Source organism: Ascaphus truei, chromosome 3, assembly GCF_040206685.1.
Source record: "Ascaphus truei isolate aAscTru1 chromosome 3, aAscTru1.hap1, whole genome shotgun sequence".
NCBI lineage: Eukaryota > Metazoa > Chordata > Amphibia > Anura > Ascaphidae > Ascaphus > Ascaphus truei.
In genome coordinates this window covers 405,965,813-405,993,469 of record NC_134485.1, presented here as the reverse complement: position 1 = coordinate 405,993,469, position 27,657 = coordinate 405,965,813, and the positions used below count along the sequence as shown (strand labels likewise).

Below are 27,657 nucleotides of genomic sequence, written 5' to 3'. Positions count from 1 at the left end.
GCCGCGCGTATAGTGCCTGCGACCGCCGACGCGACGGGTGATGTCACCCGTTGCTGCTAGCGAAAGTTATATTTCGCTTTGTGGCGCGTGTGTACTGGCATTTGTACTGGCATTTGATTTGTTCAGGGGCTGTCACATGAGGCATATCAAATCTTGCCAGCTTCCAAAGTTCACGATGCGATGTCGCTCCGTCGCATTGTCGCCATCGCGCTTACTGTAAGCGCACGCGGTGGCGGCAACATATTTGTTTTTGGGCAATGTCGCATCGCCGTCGCGTCGCCCGTCGCGGGCACTATACGCACGGCCTAAGAGTCTCTGTTAGGGATAGTGTAGTGTAATTTATTTGGTATATTTGAGCTTTCCATATTGCCTAGATAGGTCTTCATTGAACTTTATTCAGGAACCCAACATCCCTCATAACACTACTTTAGGTGCTGTGCTCATTTATTGCACTTATTCCATTTGGAGTGACATTCATTTTTTCATTATTACATTTGGTTATTCTCTATTTCATAGGGAGTTTTTTTAACAGGGTCAAAGGGAGGTACCTTCGGACAACTTTTTTGCCCGAACAAGGAGTTTCCCCCCGAAATGTTGCCCCTCTTCCCCTGTATTACTGCACTTGGATGATCCTACAAGCAATCAAAAAACAAGTGTTGTTTTAACGAAGCTTATAGTAATTTGTTTTCTATTGTTTTCTATTACTAATATAATTTTTGGTTTGTAATTTTGTTTGGTGGTATTGAAGGAAAGGGTCACCTTTGGACTACAGAGCAAACCAATGGGCTACATTTGTATTACATGCAATCATTTAATTGTATAACCCCATGCGTGTAACAGTAACCAAACTCCCTGAAGACACTCACAGTAGAAATTAACAGATAGAAGGGTTCATTCTGAGTGTTTTTAAAGTCTGCTATTGATCCTGGATTGACTTTGTTTCACATCAAGAGACTACATAAATCCAGCTCAAACAGAGTGTATTGACTGTGGTGACCTTTCGCGTCAGCAGTGGGAAAAACAAAAGTGGTCGGTACATTTCACCTTTTTAGCCCTTGTGATGGCAAAAGAAAGTACCCCTGTCCTTTTCCGTAAAGTAAACTTAGCTATATAATCATATATATACACAATATATATATATATATATATATATATATATATATATATATATATATATATATATATATATATATATAAAAGTAGCGCCAAAAGGTGATCAATTATGTGCTAATAAATGACAAGAAATGTTAATATATAATACCCTAAAAAATTAAATGATACCAATTAATAATATTATACAGCAAGCAGCATTATACTAGACCAAACACAAGGATACATAAGATAACAAAATCAAAGTCCAATGTCCAAACCCTATGATGAGTCCTGACAGATAGCACCAGAACCAATGTACAGATCCCAGGGGTCCACGGCAGCTCTCACATGGAATAACCAGCTCCACAGCAAATTCTATAGAAAAAACAAAACAGAGAGCGCACGCCCCATAGTGTAACACTGTGACATTTAATATTGGGGAAGGGTGGATGGAGGGATTAAAAACACTCACAAAGTGAAAATTAGGGACCTACGACACCACGTTGTGTGCTCCTTTACGGCCGGAGAGCACATGTAGTGATTTCAAGGCTAACTCTGATACCAAATGACTTTGGAAGATTTCAAGTGAACCGGAGGGACAGCGCTGTTTGAGTGACCTTTTTCCAGCGAATCTTGGACTCCCTGCTGCAGTTTGGACATGCCTGGTGGTGATTATATATCACATACTGCTTAAAACTAATTTTCACTTTGTGAGTGTTTTTAATCCCTCCATCCACCCTTCCCCAATATTAAATGTTACAGTGTTACACTATGGGGCGTGCGCTCTCTATTTTTTTATATATACACACACACACACACACACACACACACATATGATTTTGCTATAAAACACATTTATGATTAACAGACCTTCCAAAAGAAAACACATAAATAGTACAAACAGTATTAAGCAAATTCCATCAATTCAATGAAGCGTGATTGTAAGTTACGAATCTGTACTTTCTGTAAGCAACCACATGGGAATTTTAAATACATTTAATTTATTTAATGATATTTTCTTAGGTACACTATAAAAAATGTTACTGTCTCACCCTGTGTCTTACATAATGCATTACATGTGGAAATAAGATACCAAGACAATACAGGTTGATATATTTAATTAAAGTATGTATACAAATTAAAAAAGCACCTTTAATATAACCAATATTTATGGTGGAATACTCACAAAGGACAAAGTATACACTCACAAAAACATATTTCACAAAAGCTTGTAGTGATATACTGTATACAAGGCTTTTAGTCATTGTCATACTGTACAGTATGTTGTAGTGTTTCTGGCTTCTATATACTGTATCACGATAGGATACTATGAGCAAACATGGAAACTATACTGCTCTATGTTTTAATAATGTGACCATCACTAGCTTGCATATGGAGGTTTGCATCTACATACTCATTTTAATACATTTATACATAGCACCCATAGTATGGTACATTCTTCATACCTCTGTATTTCTTCCAGCAATAAATTCCATCTTATATAGACCTAATTTTTGTATACATTTGGTAGATTTTAGTTTATCTAAAAACAAATTTAATCGTTAAATTACAGACTAAAATGCAATTTTTCCCTTTGTCTTCTGGTCATAGCTTCCCATTTTTAACTCCTAAACACAAACACCAAAACATAATTGTGGGTGAGAATAGCCAGATCATTTTATTCGTAATCTTGCACATAAATTAGAAGGTACTTGCTAGCACCACGTACATGTAAAGTTCCACCTTGTACAGACGTAGCAGGTGTTAAAGCACCCGCTGGCAGGTGAGCCCCACCCTGTTTTCACAGAAGCCTTGCCCCTTTTTCACAAGGCAAATGCATTACAATGGCGGTTGCTCCCACTGGCGCATTTGGTGTGTCTTTCTGCAACATGCCAACGGGAGCAATAATGGCTTCTACATCTGCACACCAGCCACACCGGCTTTATGGGCCAATCCAAATGTCATAAATACCATTCCTTGAGAAGACACTACCATGCAGTGTCACTCATAATTGATCATTAATGCTTTCTCTGCCTCCATGAGATGACAGCACCAAACTCTGACACAAGGCATGGTCTCTCCTACCATTAAAGAACTCCACCACACCCCGCTGCTCACCATTGGACTGTAGCGCCATCTCTCGCACCACCACACCATCACCTAGCACAGGCAGTAGCAGCGCCTTTTCCAATCTACCAAGTAGAAGAAGGGATAAACCTCCTACCGTATGTCCCCTGCCAGACTGATCCTCATTTAATATGTCATACAAGGTCGTGACTCCTTCGCCAAAGTACATAATCTGGAGAAAAGCCATAGCACCCTGAAAATAGACAATGTAGTAGAAACGTACATGTTTCTTATTATCAAATGCAGAGTCAATGTTTTAAAATGACACCTTCATCAAAGAGACCAAAACCTTGATTATGCATTTGAAACAAAAAAGTGTTGTTTTTTTGCTGCTGTATGATATTTAGTTGTGGCATGCGTTGGCTTTTCTCCAGATGATGTACTTCTGTGTATATGGCGGTTCATGCTTTAGCATTCTCTCATATTTTGAGCATTGGTTGCTATATTTTTCTAATACTTTTGCATGACTTCATTTATCTAACGTCCTTCTGCCCCCAGAAAGCCCATTAAATGCCTTCAACTAGGCCTGGGCCCAACCAAAGAAAAATAATGTGACTCACAACTAGAGAACACTTGAACTTGAAAATAACTTTTCACTTACTGTAACTAGATCAAGGCATAATAGAGGACATCTGTAAGATAGACTGTACTGTACATATTAAAGCAGTTCAGTTTATTCTCCAGCTTCTATAATGAGGTAAAGTATTTACATCTTTCAAGGTATCGGTGTATTGTTTTAATAAGTGCACACTCAATACAGTAGCAAGCTTTAAACATAACTGGCTGATGAGCCATCCTCTAAAGCAGCGGTGCGCAAACTGGGGGGCGGAAGATTTGTCTGGGGGTGGGGGGGCGTCGGTTGTTGCAGAGGTCCCGCGCTCTTCCCCGTGGCATTTAAATTAAATGCTGGGGGGGATCACGTGAGGCCCCTGCAACAACAAAATCTTACCTGGTTTCAGAAGCGGTGATGCCTCTCCATGGCAACACGGCATCAAATGACACAGCGCGGTCATGTGACGTGATGTCACAGGCGTCAAACGACACCATGGGTCACATGACCTGATTTCATGTGACCCCGGAGTGTCATTTGACACAGTGGTAAAGGTAGGACATGGGGCCGCGAGCTCCGGAGCAGGCAGAAAGTGGGGCGCAGCCGTAAAAGTTTGCGCTCCCCTGCTCTAACCCACTGAGTGGATGATAGAAATGTCTTACAACCAAACCTACTTGTAACATACTGTAGCCCTTTTTCTGATGCTCCCAAAGAGACTACTGGTCACTGTATACAACCTGCGGCTCCAAGAGATCTGAGCCTCCGCTAGCTGGGAGCCTGGGGTAACACTTATACACTTACTTAGCGCAGCGCAGCGCCTCCACTTACCCAGGATCCCCGTGATGTAAGATTCCCCTGGGCAAGAAACATACAACACCTTATGATTGTAACTGGTTTTACTATAATAATGCACGGTAGCAATAACACAACATATACACTTATACTCTAACGGTATAACCTTAGTGGCTCGCCCACTCATCAGGAGTAATGTCTCCGTCCCCTCACCGCGTGCTACACACACCATGTCCATGTATAGAAATATTGGTATAGGCTCAGTTCTTTAGCCACTCGCTCAGTGTCATTAAAGAGTTACGCCTAAGGCGGGATCAGCGCCTGTTGACCGGTGTTGGTGCACTTGATGTAATAATACCTTCCGGTCACGGCGGTGACCGGCAACAACTTCACAAAGGGTCAGACGCCTCCAACACGTAGCCTCCAGATATCACGTTGTCCAGCCGTCTGGTCCCAGGTAACTGCAACCGCCGCAACTCTGTGCTTTGTCCCTAACTGGTACTCAGTAAGGGTGATGCTCGCTACCACTATAGGCCGTCCCACCAGCACAGCAACGTATGGTGACTTCAGGGAACACTCCTAGGGCCTGTGGGTATAACTGTCCTATGCAGGCGGGTCTCTGACCCCCTGCACCACACTACCTCTCCCTTCACCTCCCGGATCCCCTCTCACTAACTTAACCTTAATCCCTGCAGCAACCCCACTGCACTAACTACATTCAGCTACACTGCACTCAGCCCTGTGTCCTTCTTGTCAGCGGTCACAGCACTGACAGCCATGACACTGACAAGACTGCACACACTCTAACACCTAAGGGCAGGGTCCCTAACCTAGGAGCCGTCCCTCAGTACCTACCCACTACCCTGGTGGGGATTGGGGCCTGCCTGGGGCCTGGGGATAACCTTACCTGGTGTAGGAGCCACTTGCTCCCTACACCCTTCCTCCCCCTTCCTGCTCCCAGCTCCAACTGCCATTGCCCTAAGCCCGCGAAATGTATCAATCTGCCTGTCTGTGAATCCTGGGCCCTCATTGGCCACTTGGGGACACCTGGGGTGCGGGGCCCTAAGCCTCATGGGAGTTGTAGTCCCACAGAGGCCTCTACAGCATTGGGGCCGCGTGCGCGCTTCTCCTGCGCATGCGCAAGTCCCTAATGGCCACCACAACTCTCTAACTGTTCCCGCGCATGCGCAATCACGGGGCATGCGCGAGCATCGGCAATGGTGGCCCCCGCTAGCCGGGTGCACCGCCGGCACTCCCACGACTCGGAGAGCTCTCTGCTCCGGCCCCCACCTTCGCGTTGTGCCGGCGGATGCGTCGCTGCCTCCGGCGGCACCCGCGACCGCTCGGCACTCACGGAGGGGGGTCTCTGGGGGCAAAATAAGACCTGGGCTACAATACTTTAACAATTAGGTCAATCTAAACTTATTTTGCTCTTTGGCTTTTAAATCTATTGTAAATGTATGACATTCTACCTAAATACATATAAATGAACAGAATTATTTTAAAAGTAATTTCCAGAATGTTTCTTTTTTCAAACAATTGATACCATGATATAAAATAGTTCTCACCACTTTTGTGCGACTCAATTAACTACTATTTATTTTTCCATTTGCTTTAAGTAAATGTTAATTGGTTTATCCCTTCCATGCAAGAAATAAACTACTCATAGCAATACCAGGCCCACACCAGCTACCTGATTAATCAATATGTATAGAAATGTATTCTAAAACCACAATCCTAACCTTGCAAGTAGGTTCTACAGTGCCCCCACAACTGCAAATGCTAATACAGGTCAGCTCAAAGTTATATCAATAATTTAGCTCTATTCAGTAGAGATTGGCGATTGTTTCCAAGTTTGGTTTGCCAAGAACTACTATACACGATACATAAACTTGGCCTCTGCAGACACACTTACCAGAATTCTCTCCTCCTGTCTCTGTACGTTCTCCCTACCAATTAGATTGTAAGCTCTTCGGAGCAGAGACTTCTCTTCCACAATGTTACTTTTATGTCTGAAGCACTTATTCCCATGATCAGTTATTTGTATTATTTGTTATTTATATGATTGTCACGTGTATTACTACTGTGAAGCGCTATGTACATTAATAGCACTATATAAATAAAGACATAGATACATAGTATATACAGTATACAGTACTGTAAATATAAACATATTACATTTTAAAGCAGCACAGAGCAGCGTCCGCCCAATTCAGATGCTCCAACGACCACGTACAGGTTTTGGTGTTAAATTTGTTATCAATACAACTGCAGAGGAGATATCTGTACCAGCGTTTCAGTTAAAGGTAATAAAATCCTTTATTTCACCTCATTTGCCACATTGCAGGAACATGATCTCACAGTAAGCAAAGAATAGCGAGAGCAGCACAAATGTAACATGCTAAATATGGGTATAGTGGCACACCATTATTTATAAAAACGTAATAAATGTTTCCCTCATTGGTGCTCACCCTCCATCGATCCATGCGTCTCAAAGCTAGATCCAGGACAATGGGAATACTTTTTAATGGAGGAAGCACACAGGAGCCTTGTATGGAAGCAAGGTGTGTGGTCTGAGGAAAGGACAATTGGGTTCTGAAAGTTTACGCTTGTACCTGCTCTGGTGTTATAAATACAAGAGTAAGTTTGCTTAGATACAGTACAAGGCTCCTGTATTCTTCTTCCATTGCAAAGTATTCAATTAAAAAATGCTGGAACTTTTTTTGAGTAGAACACTCATCTAAACGTGAGACTGAATCACTCCCTCGAGAAGTTGCATGGTTAATAGGATGAAAATCAGCAAATGTGTTCTACAGATATGCTATATTCACTGGCCAGGGTTTATACTAGACACCACAGCATCAGCAGCACTGTAAGCAATAACTGCATGTGTACTTATCACACAGTGATCAGCCTAAGATGGTGCCCTAGCTGCAACAAAGTATTATACGCCCATGAATAAGCAGAGAGAGCAAGCTGAGCCAATCAAGCCTCTGGCCAGCCCACCTATTAGAAGATTATTTGTTCGTACGTAATAGTGAAAACGAGCTTGTGACATTCATTTATGAATACATTTATAACTGATGTTCTATATATGCTGACTCCTCACATGATTTGTCTCTACTTCTTCATCCCATATGGAGAACAACATAGATTTCTAAGTACTTTAGAAGCAGATATAAAGGGAGGATCACCTCTTAAGACATCATATACCTTTGTCTTTATCAACAAGTGAATTATACAGTCCATCACTCTATTGGAAGCCGTTCTTCATGACTGTTTTTATGTAATTTTCCAGTATGATAATTGGACTTTTTAACTAAAGGTATTCTTTTGCATATATGTTATAGTATTGTACTGTATATATCACATGGGATTAATACATTTATTTTTGTAGACACTGGTAACTGTTCCTATATCCATCTTTCTATTAAACAGTCATTTTGCATTTGTAATCGTGCTGTAAGAGAAGCACCAGAAGGACACTTTGCAGTGCCGGATTCCTAGGAGGACAGTCGTGGAGTTATAATCTCTCCCCCTGGTGTCTGAGTTGGAGGCAAATAACGCGCAGAGGACGGTGATCGCAGTTGGTTCTCTCCGGATCATTCCAGTGGCTGATTTTGAGATTCATCTCAGACATGCGCTTTCATACTCTGCGTTTGTGAGTGTATTGTTTTTAGCTTTTGTTCTGATTAAATGCTTTCTTTACTGTTTTACACCATGACGCGTGCGCTCTCCCTTTATGTTTTGTAAATTAATATATATATATATATATATTTATTTCCCACACGGAGTGGGTCTGCAGAATATAAAAGCAAAACAGGACAGAAATAAAAACCTCACTCAACTGAGCTGTACCTAAACAGTTCTCAGGAACTTCACTATTGTTGGACGGCTTGTCCATTTACCAACTAAACAAAATATAGGTCTATAGGTGCATCAGGGAAAACAGCATTGCAGGTATTTAAAGAGACATTGCAACATAGGCTTCTAAGCAGTGGTGGGTTTAAAAATCTGCTGTCTGTAGGAACTTACCTTGGTGCTACCCAGACCACCTTCACCAGCAGCGCCGCCCTCCCCCATCCTTAGCGTCACGGCATCAAATGATGCTCCGATGTCACATGGCATAGCATGGCCCTGGCAATGTGATGTCACATGGCATGGGGTTGCCATCGTAATGCAACGTTGTGGTGTCGCGTTACCATGGCAATGTGACGTCGCAGCATCATTTGATGCCGGGTAACTGAAGAATGAGGAGGGCCATGCTGCAGGAGAAGGTAATAACAGAGGCACCACACTTTCCCCTGGCAATCAATCAATGGGGAAGAGAGTGGGGCCTCTGTATATGGAGGGGGATGGAAATTTGTTGCCCCAAAATTTTTGTAAGTGCTAATGTCACAATGGCACTTAATCTACAGAAAGATGCTGTTATATATTTCAAGTTTCCAATTATAAACACTTTGCATAATAATATTGTCACGGGAGACCAGTACTTCTAACACCTTCACCACCGGGATCACTATCACCAGACAGGACACAATAATTGAATAAATGAAAGTTTATTCTGGCAAGCCAGGAAACACACAAAATACATAAACATAGTGAAACACTCACCAACTGTGGGGCTGGGGGGAATACTCAAGCCTCAACTAGGTGCAGAGCCTGCTTCAGAAGGCTTATCCTGTCCGCTTCATGTCACGTGCTTCTCCGGTGCTTCTCCGCTTTGATCAGTGCTATTCTGCACATGCCACTTTCAAATCTCCCGCCAGCCGTGTTTCTAATCAGCTTCAACGCTTGTCTCTGCTGGTCGGGCTTCTCCGGTGCTTCTCCATTAAGCGCAATGCTATTTCTCATGGAGCACTTTTGAAACGCCCGCCAGCCATGTCTCCGATCGATTCCAGAGATTGTCCGGCAAACTGTTCCCCTGCAAAGTGTTGTACCTCCCGCTGGGTAGGCACCTCAGTGTCTGCGGACAACAAAGGCTCTACCCCACTGAGAGTCCATCCCTGGACCTGATACTCAGCCCTTCTCTGCTCACCATTTGTCCCAGCACTTAGCTGCCCCCAGCCCTTTGTCACAACCTGGCATTTCTCTTCAGACAGCCCACACAAGTGAAATACTGGGTCTGGATACAGAGAAATGCTTATAACATATAAATCACATTACTGGCTTGCTGACTAACTGTATGAGGAACATGCTACACTCTAACATGGAGAATAAAGTGCTTTTCTTTATTGTACAAGCCCCGGTCCCCAATACATACAGTTTTCTCCCTTCCAGGCATCAGAGAGTGATTAGCTCTTTTCTGGAAGGGGTTACACAAAACATTTTATAGATTGGCCAAAATGAGCCTCACAGAGGTGGCCATTACACACATGATATTTGGGCAGCCAGCCAGGCTTCACCTTTATTATGTGAGACTGGCAACCCCTATTGTCACAACTATATACATAAATAAGTGATTACATGTTAGATTGGCAAATTCAAATCAATTTAAACGGAGGGATACATACAGGTGGTAAGGCAAATAATTATCATTTACTACTGAGGAAGCCTGTAAGGGTGAAACGTGTTGAGTCTGGAGATCTGTGAACAGAGAGAGACGCAGCACTCTTTCCTGCTCTTTACATCTGGGTACCAGACACGATAACACAGAGATCACGTGAGATGCCGGAGCAGAAGCAGCAGCAGTGAGATCTCAACTCGGAAACACAGACACATTGTTGCCAAATGTTACCAAATGTTTCTAAGGGCATTCAAATTGGGAGTGCACATTTTAATATTTTACTTTTTGCTACACAAATATGTTCATAGGGCAGGCTGGCTATCAGTCTCTCTCTGTCTCCTTGAGATTACAAGACTGCCGCAGAGTGGGATCTATGCTTGTACTTATTGGGAATATGTGAGTTGGACTATTCATCAAACCCCAACACTACCTATTCCCTGAGAGGACCTAATACACTTGTAAGGAATCGGGGGCCACGTCCCTTGCGGCGTGACCCCTCCTTACCCACTACCAGTACTGCAACGGCTGCTGCCCCTGCCCCCCGTCGCTACCCATGCCGCCGCCCAGTGCATACCTTGAACTCTGCCGTCGCCATCTTGGATTCTGGCACTGGTGTTACAGACCCTCAGCTGGGCTCTACTATTTCCTGGTCTCTCAGCCATTCACGAGCAGCTCCTCGACACGCCTCCGCCATGCCCCTCGTTCGGATTGGTCACTGTCGCTTTAAATATCCGGCTGTGACTTCACTTCCTTGCTCTGCATAGCTCCTTGCTTCCTGTGTAGCCTGGATACTGTGTCGTGCTCCTGTTTGTCTTTTCTCCTACAGATTTGAACCGGCTTGTCTGACTTACCCCTCTGGCTCCCGACTTCAGCTTACCCATCACGATTCTTACCTCTTAGACCCTTGGACACGGAAACGGATTTAAACTACGGAACTCTCTATACTCCTGAACTCGGCAAGTACAACGACTATTCTAAATCTTAACCCAGGCCTGGCCACGCTACAACCACATCCCGGACTCGTTCCCTCTGCTGTCGGTGTGTATATTCAACATCCCACCTCAGTACAGGGGACTGGCCTGGTCTATGGGCTGCACAGCGTGACATTATGCAGAGCCCAACAGAAACAGACCTGACTGAGGTGGGCCAACTAATCAGGGGACTCGCGCAATGCATTGATACTTTGGGAAATCAGATCACAAGCCTGGTAATGCAGCTTTCCCAGCTTTCACTACAGCCTATTCCGGCCCCAGCCGCGCAGGGTGGCGACCGGCCATCAGAACTCAGGATTCCTACGCCTAAAGCATATGCGGGTGACCCTCTAGCCTGTCGTGGGTTTTTGAATCAATGTGAAATACAGTTTGAGATTTCTCCCAGCCTGTTCCCCACCGGACGCACCAAGGTAGCCTACACTGGCGACACACTTTATTCGAGCTTGGCTAGTCCCACGAATTCGGGTATACCCGGGTGTATTGAGGTTTGTGACTGTTTTCTGCCCGAGTGCATTGAGGTATTTTCCAAGCAGGGATTGAAGCATTTTATTCCCGCTGGCTGCAATAATGCACAGTATATATATATATACTAGCTGAGAGACCCGGCGTTGCCCGGGATGTAAATGCGTAATAGGTAGTATTATTTATAAATCGTGGAACAATAGGTGACTATTTGTTGTAAAGGTTGGATAATAATGTTGAAAAGAAAGATGGAATAAAATGTAATACGATGTTGTATAAAAATGGTTTATTGTAAAGACACCACAGTACAATGTATATTTTGGTGACATAACAGATGTAAAAATGTGAGGCGTGTGTCCTGCTAGGGTGTGAGGCGGCAGGTGGCGCGTGGGTTGTGAGTGCTGTCTGTGAGTGGGGGTCCTGCTAGGGTGTGAGGCAGCGGGTGGCGCGTGGGTTGTGAGTGCTGTCTGTGAGTGGGGGTCCTGCTAGGGTGTGAGGCGGCGGGTGGCGCGTGGGTTGTGAGCGCTGTCTGTGAGTGGGGGTCATGCTAGGGTGTGAGGCGGCGGGTGGCGCGTGGGTTGTGAGCGCTGTCTGTGAGTGGGGGTCCTGCTAGGGTGTGAGGCGGCGGGTGGCGCGTGGGTTGTGAGTGCTGTCTGTGAGTGGGGGTCCTGCTAGGGTGTGAGGCGGCGGGTGGCGCGTGGGTTGTGAGCGCTGTCTGTGAGTGGGGGTCCTGCTAGGGTGTGAGGCGGTGGGTGGTGCGTGGGTTGTGAGCGCTGTCTGTGAGTGGGGGTCCTGCTAGGGTGTGAGGCGGTGCGTCAGTGATGTTGGTGCGTAGGGGCGGTAGGCAGCAGGTGTGTGTGGCGGCAGGTATGAGTCGAGTGTGGCGGGTGTCTGTGGAGTGCGTGCAGCGGCAGTGAGGGGAGGAGGGGGGGGGAAAGGGGAGGAGGGGGGGAAAGGGGAGGAGGGGGGGGGAAAGGGAAGGGGGGGGGGAGGAGGGGGGGGAAAGGGGGTGGAGGGGGGGGAAAGGGGAGGGGGAAAGGGGAGGAGGGGGGGAAAAGGGGAGGAGGGGGGGGAGGAGGGGGGGGGAGGAGGGGGAGAGGAGTGGGGGGGAAGGGGAGTGGGGGGGGGAAGGGGAGTGGGGGGGAGGAGGGGGGAAGGAGGGGGGAAGAGGAGTGGGGGGGAGGAGGGGGGGAAGGGGAGTGGGGGGGGAGGAGGGGGGGAAGGGGAGTGGGGGGGGGAGGAGGGGGGAAAGGGGAGTGGGGGGGGGAAGGAGGGGGGAAAGGGGAGTGGGGGGGGGGAGGAGGGGGGAAAGGGGAGTGGGGGGGGGAGGAGGAGGGGGGAAAGGGGAGTGGGGGGGAAAAGGGTAGTGGGGGGAAAAGGGGAGTGGGGGGGGGAAAAGGGGAGTGGGGGGGGAAAAGGGGAGTGGGGGGGGGAAAGGGGAGTGGGGGGGGAAAAGGGGAGTGGGGGGGGGAAAAGGGGAGTGGGGGGGGGAAAGGGGAGTGGGGGGGGGAAGGGAGTGGGGGGGGGGAAGGGAGTGGGGGGGGGGGAAGGGAGTGGGGGGGGGGAAGGGAGTGGGGGGGGGAAGGGAGTGGGGGGGGGAGGGAAGGGAGTGGGGGGGGGAAGGGAGTGGGGGGGGGAGGGAAGGGAGTGGGGGGGAGGGAAGGGAGTGGGGGGGGAAGGGAGTGGGGGGGGGAAGGGAGTGGGGGGGGCATCCTTGCATCGGGAGTGTTTGGGGGGGCATTCGTGCGACGGGAGTTTATGAGTGTTGTGCGGGCGGTATACAGGAGTGTTTGGTGTGTATGTATGTAGTGTTGGCGCTCCACGTGCGCGCTTGGGATGCGGGCCCTGAACGGAGGTAGGGTTGAGGCCGTACAGGAGGTGTTGCTGTGTTTGCGTGCACGGGAGGGTTTGTGGGGGGGGGTTAGGGGGGGCATCCGTGCGACGGGAGTGTTTGGGGTGAGGTGGGGGGTCATCCTTGCATCGGGAGTGTTTGGGGGTGCGGGGAGGGGGGCATCCGTGCGACGGAGTGTTTGGGGGGGGGTTGGGGGGGGCATCCGTGCGACTGGAGTGTTTGGGGGTGGTGGGGGGGGCATCCGTGCGACGGGAGTGTTGGGGGGTGGTGGGGGGGGGGCATCCGTGCGACAGGAGTGTTTGGGGGGTGGTGGGGGGGCATCCGTGCGACTGGAGTGTTTGGGGGGTGGTGGGGGGGGCATCCGTGCGACGGGAGTGTTTGGGGGTGCTGGGGGGGCATCCGTGCGACTGGAGTGTTTGGGGGGTGGTGGGGGGGCATCCGTGCGACGGGAGTGTTTGGGGGTGCTGGGGGGCATCCGTGCGACGGGAGTGTTTGGGGGGGGGTGGCGGGGGGGGCATCCGTGCGACGGGAGTGTGTGTGGTAGGGTTGGCGCTCCACGTGCGCACTTGGGATGCGTTTGGTTTGTGGAGTTTTAACGGTAGTGTGTTGTTGGGTACGTGAGTGTTTTGTGTGTATTGAGCGGGATAGAAGAGGTGTTGCTCCTGCAGGAGGGGTTGTGATGGGGGCTACGGGATGGTGTGTGTGTGTTTGGGGGGGGCATCCTTGCGACGGGAGTGTTTGGGGGGGTTGGGGGGGGCATTCGTGCGACGGGAGTGTTTGGGGGGGTTGGGGGGGGATTCGTGCGACGGGAGTTTATGAGTGTTGTGCGGGCGGTATACAGGAGTGTTTGGTGTGTATGTATGTAGTGTTGGCGCTCCACGTGCGCGCTTGGGATGCGGGCCCTGAACGGAGGTAGGGTTGAGGCCGTACAGGAGGTGTTGCTGTGTTTGCGTGCACGGGAGGGTTTGTGGGGGGTGGTGGGGGGGTCATCCGTGCGACGGGAGTGTTTTGGGGGTGGTGGGGGGGGCATCCGTGCGACGGGAGTGTTTGGGGGGTGGTGGGGGGGGCATCCGTGCGACGGGAGTGTTTCGGGGGTGGTGGGGGGGGCATCCGTGCGACGGGAGTGTTTGGGGGGTGGTGGGGGGGGCATCCGTGCGACGGGAGTGTTTGGGGGGTGGTGGGGGGGGCATCCGTGCGACGGGAGTGTTTTTGGGGGGGGGGGGTTGGGGAGGGGAATCCGTGCGACGGGAGTGTTTGTGGGCTGGTGGGGGGGGGCATCCGTGCGACGGGAGTGTTTGGGGGGGTGGGGGGGGGCCGGTATCCAGGAGGGTTTGTTGTGTAGATTGAAACACGGATGTGGCAGCAGGGTGAAGGCGAGATGTGTGGTCCGTGGAGGTGGTTTTTTGTCGTGCATAAAGCAGACATGTGTGAGGAGGTGTATTAGAATGGAATGAGTGCTATGTCATATAGTGAAGCATTGATGTTGCAGGAGTGTTAAGGTGATGTGTGAGGCCCTACTGGGAGAGGTGTGGCGTGCGTTTGTGGTGTGCATTGCTGGGGGGGTGGTTGTGAACAGGTAGTGTGTGTTCCGTGATGGTGCGTTGTGTGGAGGTGGGGTGAGCGTGCGGTGTTGTGTGAGGGTGGGTAGTGTTGCAGGGGTGAAAAGAATATATATAGCTAAGAGTCTGTACCTGATTCCGCAGTTGTTTTGGTTGAGAGGTGAGAGCTGTGAAGAGCAATGAGGGTTAGGTGCTGTGAAGCGTTACCAAATCTCCCTGAGAACTGAGGTTTAGGTCCTGTGAAGCATTCCCAAAGGTCAGTGAGGGCTGGGAGAGTGTGGCAGTGGTGTTGGTGTGTTTGGTGTGTTGGGCGCAGGCCAATGAGAGGTGTGCGGGGGCGGGTGTGGGGCCAAGGGAGCAATGTCATTGGGCTGAGTCAGTGGTGTGAGGTGTTCGGGGGCGGGTGGGCCAAGGGAGCAATGTCATTGGCCTGAGGCAGGTCCAATGGGATTGCCGCTAGGGACACGGGGAGGGGCACAGGGAGACACATACAGACCCGGACACATAGGACACTTTCAGAAATATATAGTAGATACTGCATTACAATTCATGAATTTATGCCATCTGGTAGACACGCGAAGCATTGCAGCCTATTATATTCTAATCATTATCATTTAACAGATCAGCCGCCCATCAGCCAGGCATGAACCCAGGCTGGGAAGGCAAATGCAACGGGGCTTGTCAGAGGTGAGGAGTGGCGCATTCCAGGTATCTGCCAGGTACATACCGGGTATTTGCTCGAATAAAGTGTGTCGGTGCAGTATGTTTACTCTCTTTTAACAGGGGACGCCTTGGCATGGGCCTCTCCCATCTGGGAGTTGCGTGCGGAAACCACCCAGGATTACCAGATCTTTCGCCAAGAATTCCAGCAGGTATTTGATATTCCCGCCCGCAGAGATACTGCTGCTGCTTCTCTTGTTCAATTGTCTCAAGGTCGTAGGTCCGTAGCCAAATATGCATTGGAATTCCGGACTGTCGTGGCGGAGACGCATTGGAACCAAGAAGCCCTTATTGCTGTGTTTTGGCAAGGTTTGTCCGACTCTATAAAGGATGAACTTGCAGTTCAGCCCAGGCCCCAGGGATTGGAGGAATTGATCGCAATATGCATACGAGTGGATCAGCGCCTTCAACAGCGCCGTCATGAACGCCAGCGTCCCAAAATTTTCTCTTCTGACCCTATTCTTCCCAGATACTTCCCAGCTATTCATCCTGTTCTAGACACTGTGGAACCCATGCAGATTGCCACTCAAGAGTTCCGTAATACCGACAGGACTGCTGATAGAACTCCTGACCGGACTGCCGAAAGGGCTCGTCGCCGGAATGAGGGCCTTTGCTATTACTGTGGATCTCCTGAACATACGGTACGTTTTTGTCCTTTAAGGCCCAAAGAACAAACACGACGAATGGGGAAAGAGGGACTCATTTTGGGGTCAATATCTTCTCACCCTATCTCTGAAGAGGAACTCCCTAAGAGAATTATGTTTCCAGTCTCGCTTAAAGGTCCGAATTTTCGCGTAACCACAGCCGCTTTTCTTGATTCAGGATCCGGTGGTAACTTTGTGGATCAAGATTTTGCTACTCTTAACAAGATTCCACTCATCGCTAAGAAATCGCCGATTGGCCTCGAGGCTATTGATGGTCGTCCTTTGCAACCTGCCTTCATCACGTTAGAGACTCTTCCTCTCACCCTTTCTGCCGGTACTCATACCGAAATCATATCCTTTGACGTGATGCACTCTCCTGCCGTTCCAGTTATCCTAGGATTACCCTGGCTACAGCAGCACAACCCACGCATTGATTGGAGGGATGGCAAGACAATTCAGTGGGAGCCAGAGTCAGATGCTTCACCATTGCCGGTCATTTCTCCTACCACAGTCCTCGCGGGAGTGGAAACGCCCCCGGCTAATGTTTCCGCTCTTCCTGAAGCATATGCGGATTTCATCGATGTGTTTAGCAAGACACAATCGGAGGTTCTACCTCCTCACAGACCTTATGATTGCCCCATTAATCTGGTTCCAGGTGCTGTTCTTCCGAAATGTAAGTCCTACCCCTTGTCTCTCCCTGAAACTGAAGCCATGGCAGCATACATCAAAGAAAACCTTGAAAAAGGATTCATTCATAATTCTTCGTCCCCCGCTGGTGCCGGTTTCTTTTTTTTCAAAAAGAAAGATGGATCCCTGAGACCATGCATTGATTACCGAGGGCTCAATCTCATCACAGTCAAGAATCGATACCCCCTTCCGCTGATCTCCGAACTTTTTGATAGGCTTCAAGGGGCAAAATTTTTTTTCCAAGCTAGACCTCTGAGGAGCCTACAATCTTGTTCGCATCCGAGAAGGCGATGAATGGAAAACTGCCTTCAATACCAGAAGCGGCCACTACGAATATCTTGTAATGCCCTTCGGTTTATGTAATGCTCCTGCTGTTTTTCAGGATTTCATGAATGATGTATTCCGTGATGTTCTCAACTCTTTCGTAATTGTCTATCTGGACGATATCCTAATTTTTTCTAAAAATCTTCAAGATCATGTCCAGCATACCAGGCTCGTTCTCGATCGCCTTCGTGTCAATAATCTCTACGCTAAGCTTGAGAAATGTCTTTTTCATCAAACCTCTACTGCCTTCTTAGGCTATATAATTTCTGATAAAGGATTTTCAATGGACCCTGAAAAACTTAAGGCTGTTTTGGATTGGCCTCAGCCCAACTCTCTCAAAGCCATCCAGCGTTTTTTGGGCTTCTCCAATTACTAAAGGAAATTCCTCCGAAAATTTTCCACCACTGTGGGCCTCATGCAGTAAGCGTTGATAAGGGAAATATGGCCATGTTATAGCCAAAATTGGGTTTGAGATTCAGTAAGCGCCGATAAGTGCTTCATATCGCCAGGTTTCGGAGCCGATAATTTGGTTATGGCCAGTCGCCTGCCGATAAGCCTGTTTTCGACACTGATCGCCACTTTTTTAAATCGGCTGGATTCAACAAAAAAAAACAGCTTATCGGGGCTGATCGGCACTACGAAATTGAGATGTTATGGCCGATTTCTCCCGCCAACTAAAGTTGGCAGTTTGGACGGGAGAACGATCGCTAAGGCTGCCGGAACGGCACTTAGAAAAAAAACATCTTCTGTACATCAATGGAAGTCAATGGAGCGGGGACGTATAACAGTATAGTACTGTTTATGTTTCATTGCTCACAATACAAGGGGGATTTGCATGACAGTGTGGGGGCATTCCCTGCATTGTGTCACAGCTGATGTGTCTTATTTGCATAACATTCGACTTTTACATGTTTTCAGCATTTGCGGGTCACATTACTCATCATGTGATGATGTGGCAAGGGAAAATACTATACTACACTCTTAAAGGAGAACCTCACATCATATCACACATTTTACTCAACTCAGCGACAATTATTTACATGATGTCACACATGTCACACATGTCACACATACACAGTATATTCATCTTCCTTTACATTACACAATGCTTGTAATGTGACACGCATCTTTAAACGTTCATGTACATCTGTCTTCTCATGTTTACATATACTTTTGGGTCCTCCCTATTTTCATGACGTCACTTATTGGACGCTCAATCACATTGCATGTTTACATTGTAACCGTAGCATTACAAGCACTTCAACCTAACTTATACACACATGTACAGTAATTCATCATTGGGACACCTTGTAAACTCATTCTATACCAACTATCCTCCTTACACAAATGCATGCATATGCACACGACTATTCATTGTTGCCAACATGTCACAATAACATGGATAATTACACATGTTACACAAAACTTTTCCCACGTCAATCTCAGCCTTTTTGTCTCATTACATGACTGACTCTTGCGTTCACAAGTGTTACATGCATTGCACATGCAACTATTTATTTGCAAGCAATCTTTGTACAAAGCTTCACGTCACATCATTGCCAAATATCATCATTCCCTGCAGAATACACACAACAAATACTTAGAACAACAAGTGCACACAGCTTGCCACAGAAGTACTTTATTATGTTAATGTAACACCTTGCATTTTACTATGTCACCTGACATCATCACATACCTATTTAAAGGACGCACATTACCTGCTCATTCACAGCTACTCATTTCAAAATGTTGCGAATGTTTAGGAGACGCAGGAACATTCTTTTCTATGACATGCTTGATGATCAAGAGAATCATATAGGGCAAGGTAGGGACACACCGAGGGACAGTGACAGTGACGCGGATACGACAGGGACAGGGAGAGGGACAGGCCGAGGGACAGGTAGAGGGACAGGAGATCAGAGGAGAAGACAGAGGAGACAACTTGTGCCTCGTCCGCGTCTGTACAGGGAGAGAACCCTGTTAGATGGGATGAGTGAGGAGGAGATTGTAAGTCGCTATCGTTTGAGTTCAGCAGCAATCTTAGCTCTTTATGAGGAGATAAGGGGGGATTTAGATTTTTTCACAGCCAGAGGTCGTGCAGTCCCTGGGCTTGTTAAAATGCTGTGCTCATTACATTATCTTGCTTCCGCGTCATACCAGACAACTGTGGGCATAGTGGGCGGGGTCTCGCAATCTACATTCTCGCGGGCCTTGACCCAGTTTCTCTATGCACTCAATAGACGCGCTAGGAATTATATTCATTTTCCTACAGAGGCAACAGAGTGGCTGGAAGTCAGGACTGGCTTTTATAATATAGCAGGGATACCATCTGTGCTGGGTGCAATCGATTGCACACATGTTGCTTTGATTGCACCTAGTCAGAGTGAGCATGTGTACCGCAATCGGAAGCACTACCATTCACTCAATGTACAGGTGGTATGTGATGCCACGATGAGGATAATGCATGTGGTACCCAAGTTCCCTGGTTCCAGTCACGATTCCTCTATCCTGAGGAACTCTTCAGTCTTCCATGCGTTCGAAGAGGGACATTTTGAACCTGGTTGGCTGCTGGGTGAGTACATATTTACATGTTCTAACACAAAACACATGTTGATTTAGGAATGTTGGCATTGTACAATTTGATCACTAATGTCAGCTTATGTGTGCTCCATTCATTATAGGTGACTCAGGATACGGAATTAGGCCGTGGCTCTTGACTCCGGTGCTAAACCCTCAAACTGAAGCAGAGGACAGGTACAATGCAGCCCATATATCTACAAGATCTGTTATAGAGAGGACATTTGGCCTACTCAAGACCAGGTTTAGGTGTCTGGACAGAACTGGTGGGGCTCTTCTATACAAGCCTCAAAAAGTGTCTGATATTATCCTTGCCTGTTGCATTTTGCACAATGTTGCACTCAGGCACAATGTACAGTCAGACCTAGCTGAGGCTTTGGTAGACGAGCATCCCACCCATGTAGCTGCTGAAAATGAACAAACAGCCAGTGGTGGCCAGACACGACAGAATCTCATCAATTCATTTTTTTCTTGTAAGTACAAACTCATATGTTCCTAGTACTACTTTTATAGTTTAATTATGTTATATTAACAATAATGTTTCTTTATATAACCTTCTGTTAGGACACAGATGAATATGGGTTGCACACCTTTCTTTTCTCTGCTGTGTGCACAAAGGGATGTGGCACCGGTATGTTATTGTTGCACAGGTTATATAATCCCTCTTCAATTGTACTTTAGTTGTGTGTATGTGAATACAACTTGGGTAACAAAGCAATAATATTTTAGCATTGTGTTATTCCTTATGCTAAGACAAAACACATATTATGCCCATAATCATTCATGCTTCTAGTATGCTTACATACAATGTTATTGGTGCAGTGTAACATTAACATCCAGATGATGTGTACACCAGGCAGATTTACATTTTGAATGTCATGAAATATACATGGTGTTGTACATTTAACACCAAATACACACTTTGCTGTGTTGTTTACGGTACTGAAGATGGCATGTCAATGTTTGCAATTTATATATTGTTCCTTTGCATTATAGGTATATCTCCAGTATGACTGATCATGGTATGTATATTTGCTGACATCTCTCATAAGATGTGGCTACCTCAATCTTCCTATAATTATTGGAACTAAAAACCCAACATATTGGTTTAAACACAAATGTTACATATATGTACTTTCTGTATCATGTATATGCATTTAGCTACTCTTGAGCTTTCATGTGCATTGTATTACAAAATGATTACTCACATTTCATCACATTTTATGTATGTTTCCTTATAATTTCCATTCATGTAATATAGAGGTGGTTGGAGAAAAGGGGATAACTGTACTTATTTGTTTACTTACGGGAGCACATTCATCACTAGCATAGACACACTTTTTAAGACAACTGTTTGTGTCTCTATCAATTGGTGTAGGATCCATGTATAACACCGACAAATGATAACACCAGCTTTATTATGGTAGCTTATATCATCATATTGACTATACTATGTATTTCTAAACGATTAATAAACACAGTAAACTATAGTTAGTTAGGTTAATGAAATATACACAGAAACGTACTTCATAACATGATGGTGATGTCATATTCAGAACATCATGCATTGGAGGGGACCATAACATCTGGCCAGTAACATTATTTGCTACAGTCCCAAACCATTTTATCTACATACCCATGTAACAAGAGATTTTAAAAATAAATGGCTACTTGGTTGTAAGTGTCCTTTACATTGGGAGAAGGAGTGGCTCAGTGAGTAAAGACACACACTGGCACTGATAGTTTGAAGCAGGGGAGTCTGGTTCAATTCCCGGTGTGGGCTCCTTGTGACCTTGGCCAAGTCACTTTATCTCCCTGTGCCTCATGCGGCAAAAAAACATTTGTACGTTCCACGGGCCAGGGACCTCAGGCTGAAACATGTGTCTGTAAATCGCTGCGTACAACTAGCAGCCCTATACATGAACATGCTCATATTATTATTATTATTGTTACATAGTTTCGACAGTCATACGTTCCATTACATATTATAATACACAAATGTGTTAGCAGAGTGGGAATGGTTGTTATATATAAAACACACCATGTCATAAAATGTTAGTAGTCATTAAAGAACACTCAATAAAAATTCATGAGGCACTCTTTTGCAACATCATTATGTTAATTAAGTGCTTATGCAATATAGGCATAAGGGTATCACATTTTTAATTGTTTGTTAATAAGCGCTGCAAGCAATATAAAATTAGTTCCATATGTAGTATAGTAGTCGGTGGCTCCTCCTCACAATCATCTCATATAAAGGTAGACTCTTCTGAAATCATACATTGATCCGATTGTATCTTCCCCGACATCTCTGAAATACAGCAAACACATGATGGTCAAAGATGGCACCTTACTAGATATGCATCCGTGACAACGCGTTACGCAGCTCTATATGATTGTGTAGATACACACGTCAGTCACTTATATGTTAGAAGTAAAACTGTTCATCAGTATGTAATGTTTCTTTAAATTTGTAGCAGGCATAACTATGTATAAGAAGTGAACGTTGCCTGTATACTGAAAGATGTGCGCGCACATCTTTGTGTGCGCACGCACTTCACGCTTGGCTCCACTAACTGTTAGCGCATGCGCAAAACAAAGCGTACGTTGTGCGTTCAATACATGTTGAAAATACCAGTAAACATAACATCTTTATTTCAAATACAATGAAGACGAAACTACATTCGTTCTAAACGAGTACATCTGTATTCTTTTTAAACAGACGTGTTTGAACAGAAAGCACGGCCGATAACACAATGCGCAAATGCAATACGTGTGACGTCATGTTAAGCCAGCGTGAAACGCACGCTAACACTCCTCCCACTCAATTAACATTCGGCTAACGCCCAGGGTACGCCTACAAACACTGAGCCGCACGCATCACACACTGCAGTTACCGTTACTATAACAAAACATGACAGCCAATAGGCTTTGAGGCGCGCACGTCGCTTGGGGGCGGGACTTACATCACTAATCCTTTTTAAGGACGCCTTGGCCCATGACAAGGGTCCCACGTCATACGTGGTGGACCCGGTTTTCAATGTTGTAGATGTTGCATGATAACAAAACAGGTATGTGTTAGAGTAATGGTAAAATGTTGCTAATATGTTTAAAGGGATAGGAAAGTACGTATATTTATTCCGTCAGCAATGTGTACTACTCTTTCAGGTCCTACTATATTGTATTAGGAAACAATTTGTTTGTGATCGCTACATGTTATGCAGTCTGCAATGTTACGCTGTATCCACGCATTGAAAGTGAAAATGGTGGTTACAAAAAAAAAAAAAATTTAAACGCAGAGTCAACGCATAACGATTGTTATATTTACCATTCTTCTAGAATTAACTCTTCGCCTGGCTGCAACTGGTCGCTCCAGAAATGCAAGCCATTTTCATCCACGCTTAACCCAACCGCTGAATCCAGTATGGCACATATCTCCTCCAGGATGCGCTCATAGGAATCGCCACTGCTTTCTTCAAATAATTGGTCGGGAGGTAGGTTCATTTCTTCCGGTTCCCATTCCAATGCAATTTCAGCTGAAAGGCTTGGTACATAATCATAGTACTTTTGTTCTTGTACAATGTGGGTTTCAGGAATGGAGGCTGCAGATATTGCAGCACGTATCGATTCAAACGGATCAGTAGTAGCGGATACATTGCTATTGCCATTAGGAATAAATATGCCTTTCACGACAATATAAGTGCCGTCTTTCAGGATAAATTGTTTTTCCGGGGCAATCTTCCAGAAACCATAGGTGTGTTGTAGCTTATCCTGGTCACGTTCAAAAAAGTCATTACTTGATAAAGTGAATCTTATTGAGGAATTAAAATTCCGTGCATGCTTACGGTCTTGGTAATAAGGATATTTTGCTCGAATGAAATCATCGATTTGGCGTGTGCTTGCTTTCTGTCCGCGACTGTTCAAGATGGCTTCACAGATCATGTACTTATACCCTAAAAGGGGATTAATATTGTTAACGAATTCATCAGCCATGTCTGAGTAGCACAAAAGCTGTGTGCAGGTCTGTGTTATTTGCTCATCAAAATGAATGTGCTGAATGGCTAACAAACTCCTGTTTTTCCTTGTCAAGGTCAACAAAACTAACTACTTTGACTCCTTATTTCAAACGCCAATTGGATTTGTTTGTCTAATTGGGTTAACAGTTGTGGTTCGTGATATGGGACTGTGGGAGAAACATTTCTCCTTCTTTTATCTCGTTTGTGAAAAACATCCCTAGACTGTGAATGCGTTCACATAGTGTTTTTTTGAAAACTAACAAAGACCAGTGTGTGAAAATATTTCTTAGCCAGGCATATCAGTAAAAACACACCTGCAAAAAGAAATGTTTTTTCCCCGCTTACATTTCTGTGTGTATGTGAAAGTCTGGTTAACTCCCTGTCTGCATGAGTTTAAATACGTGTGTATATATATATATATATATATATATATATATATATATATATATATATATAAATATATCTCTTATAAAAATATATATATATTTATATATAATATTTTATTTTTTTTTATATTGCAGGAGTACACACAACATTGATGGCATTAAGTATACCTTGTATGAAACCTATTTAAATGGTGAGAAACATGATTGAATTAAGTAATAAACATTTGTTTAAGCACAATACTGTTAGAGTCTCATACTTAGGATATTTCTCAAACATTAGGCCTGTATTATTAAAATAGTGTTTTCACAAGGAAGCATGAAGTGTATTAGTTTGTGTATACCAGTTTATATAGTACTATATATATATATATATATATATATATATATATATATATATATATATATATATATATATATATATATATATACTCACACTCACACTCACACTCACTCAGTGTGTGTGTGTGTGTATATATTATTATACATTCTGAGATGTTATAGAAACGAACACACAACTGATTAAAGGACAAAATTACAATGGCCAAGCAAGGCAAAGGTAAGTAATAATTTACACATAATCCTGCTGTACACGTACAAGAAAGATGTTTGCACTTACTTAGGTGTTTTAATAATTGCATGTGACTAATATGCATATGCAATTCTTACATCAATTAACACACCCAAATGCAATGTTTTGCTGCAAAGTCAATGGCAGCTTCTCTAAACTTAGCAACTGGCTCCTGGTGGACCATTACTGAACAGACGATTACAACATAAATATTTATAACACAATTAATTATGAGTGTTAACATTTCCAAAACTTCACGTGTACAAGAACATAGTTGAAAGTTTGGAAACAACACAGTCTTCAGCATACATACAATAGTAATTAGATAATCTGAAGTCAACAAAACAAGGCCAAAGACATATTTTCTGAATTATAACATTTATTTTTTTTGTTCCTTTTGCGAGCGAGTAACAGGCCTGCTTGTTGTCTCTTGAATTTTCCTTTTTCTTTTGCCACCAACTTTAGGCACAACAGAGCCACTTTGAGTGGCCTCTGGCACTTCACGGGCAGGGCTTGTGGCCAGTGACTGTTCACCTACGGGGCTTGTGGCCAGTGACTCACCTACAGGGCTTGTGGCCAGTGACTCACCTACAGGGCTTTTGGGCAGTGATTCACCTACAGGGCTTTTGGGCAGCGATTCACCTACAGGGCTTTTGGGCAGCGATTCACCTACAGGGCTTTTGGGCAGCGACTCACCTACAGGGCTTTTGGGCAGCGATTCACCTACAGGGCTTTTGGGCAGCGATTCACCTACAGGGCTTTTGGGCAGTGACTCACCTACAGGGCTTTTGGGTAGTGACTGTTCACGGACAGGGCTGGTGCCCAGTGACACATGTGAGCAAGTTGGTAGACACTGCACAAGTGATGGTTGGTCTGTTTCATGTGTGTCTTGTTTTGTTTTTGTCGCCTCCTTTGTAGGTGTCTGCTGCTGAATTTGTACAGATGGCAGCGGTAGGATGTCATCAGGAACCTGCACAGCAATGTCTGCTACTTGACCGGTAACATTTGGGCCTGGTGAATGAATATCAGATGAATGTGGTGAAAACTGACCTGCATGAACAGATCCTGGCTGGGAGGTGTTGAATTGTGGTACATTAGTCATTCTCCAGTAATTAGCTTGTGTTTGCTGAACAACTAATGCTTCGAATGAGGTGTTGATTTTTTGCAACTGTTTAGGCACTTCAATGAAGACTCTGTGGAGATGTGCCAATTGTGATACTGTTTCTTCCTGCAGTCCAATCATCCTTTCCAGCACTGTCATCATGTCTGAATGGCGACGATTTTCTGCGTCCACTATTTTTCCCTCTGAAGCTACAATTGCATCGTATGTGGAAGTTGATGGACGATTTGGCGGTACAACAGTTTCTATTGGCACCTCTTCATGGTCACATGATTGTATTTCAGTCTCTTCTGTGGCGTCATCCTCATCATACTCATCATCCTCATCACCATGATGTTCTAAAAAGAAATGTACACATTATTAAATGGCATGTTAATGTATGCTGTGTTACTATGTAATTGTACTGTGTCCTAAGTAACACCTAACATGTTAGCATACGTTTTATAACCTCATTAAAAACTACCTTGACTTACGAATAATGTTTGGACTCAGTATGAAATATGAATGAATGAAAAGTTGCTCTAAACTCAGAAGTCCTACATGATAATTAACATCACTAACACAATACATGTTGCCTTACACTTAATTTTCACTGACACTAAGTAATCCTATTTAAAGAAGATGTGCAAAACAAATAATGCACATGACAACATAACATATAGAAGAGCACATATTATATGGGCAGCAAATGATACACTCACCTTCTAGTAGTGTTGAGCTGGCTGACCCAGGTGAAGACACTTGTTCCATCTCAGGTGACACATGTCCTCCAGGGGCAACTATATATAACAATAACATAAGTTTTACATTTACATGTGTAAATATTGAACAAACACTTATTGTATGTTCTGTATTTATGATTAACTAACAACATCAGTTCCTTAACCGAAAATGTGTGTGAAAGTGAACATAAATAGTTGTAATAACACTGTACATGCCTGTGTACTTAGAATTTTTGAGTTCCCTAACATACAACATACTATGTTTCTGCAGTAATGCGTGAGGATAAATAGATTAAATGAGTACATAAAAATCATATGTTGTGTAGTGATATCAGTATCATAATGTACATAACTATCATGAGATGACCATTCACAATGGTTATCATGAAGGTGGTCATATTGCAAAAAGTGTTGTTTTTGGTAGAGGATATGTGTGGTACATTAATCGAAGATGTGGCACACCTGAATGTGGCTGTGACTCAACAAGACAACACATGCAGTGTGTGATAATGTGTCTTTCATAGTAGTTCAACTATAGATATGAGTGAACTAATGTGTGACGTACGCTTTGATAAGTAATGAGTTGTTGGGGCATTTAGTAGCTAGAGTTAAGCTTTCAAATGAGTGTGATTAACTTCAGTTGTGCTATTCAGGTTGTAAGAAAGGTATTCCCTTCCCCAAAAAGCCTAATCAGCCACACCTTTCAATGACTTGAAACAGGTGCAAATGGTGTGAACTAAGTTGACCGTGAAATGAGGCTGTAATTAGTGTGTGTGCTGAACCCCACCCCCTCTGTTGAAGTGTATGCTGTGATGAGATATTAATTGCAGCTGCTTTAACACAATGGTAGATGAGCTAAGTAGTCATCTGCAGTGTTTAAGTTATGAAAACAATGACATAACATATGATACGTGTGCCTCATTATGCTGTCTGTATATGACATAAAGCAAAAATGGACCTT

At 45.0% G+C, this 27,657-nt stretch overlaps 2 protein-coding genes across 14 annotated transcripts in view; both read right to left on the bottom strand.

The window, feature by feature from the left end:
- Window positions 1–27,657, bottom strand: part of DLG2 (discs large MAGUK scaffold protein 2) — a 1,892,764-nt gene that overhangs the window by 584,219 nt on the left and 1,280,888 nt on the right. The gene's annotated exons all lie outside the window — the stretch shown is intronic.
- LOC142490594 (uncharacterized) lies at window positions 535–26,749 on the bottom strand. Its single transcript, XM_075593009.1, has 5 exons — window positions 26,676–26,749; window positions 25,528–26,312; window positions 7,033–7,134; window positions 3,178–3,412; window positions 535–632 (listed from the first exon to the last, which is right to left on the bottom strand). Exons 1-5 carry the CDS (start codon window positions 26,722–26,724, stop codon window positions 535–537), a joined length of 1,269 nt encoding a protein of 422 aa, XP_075449124.1. The 5' UTR covers window positions 26,725–26,749.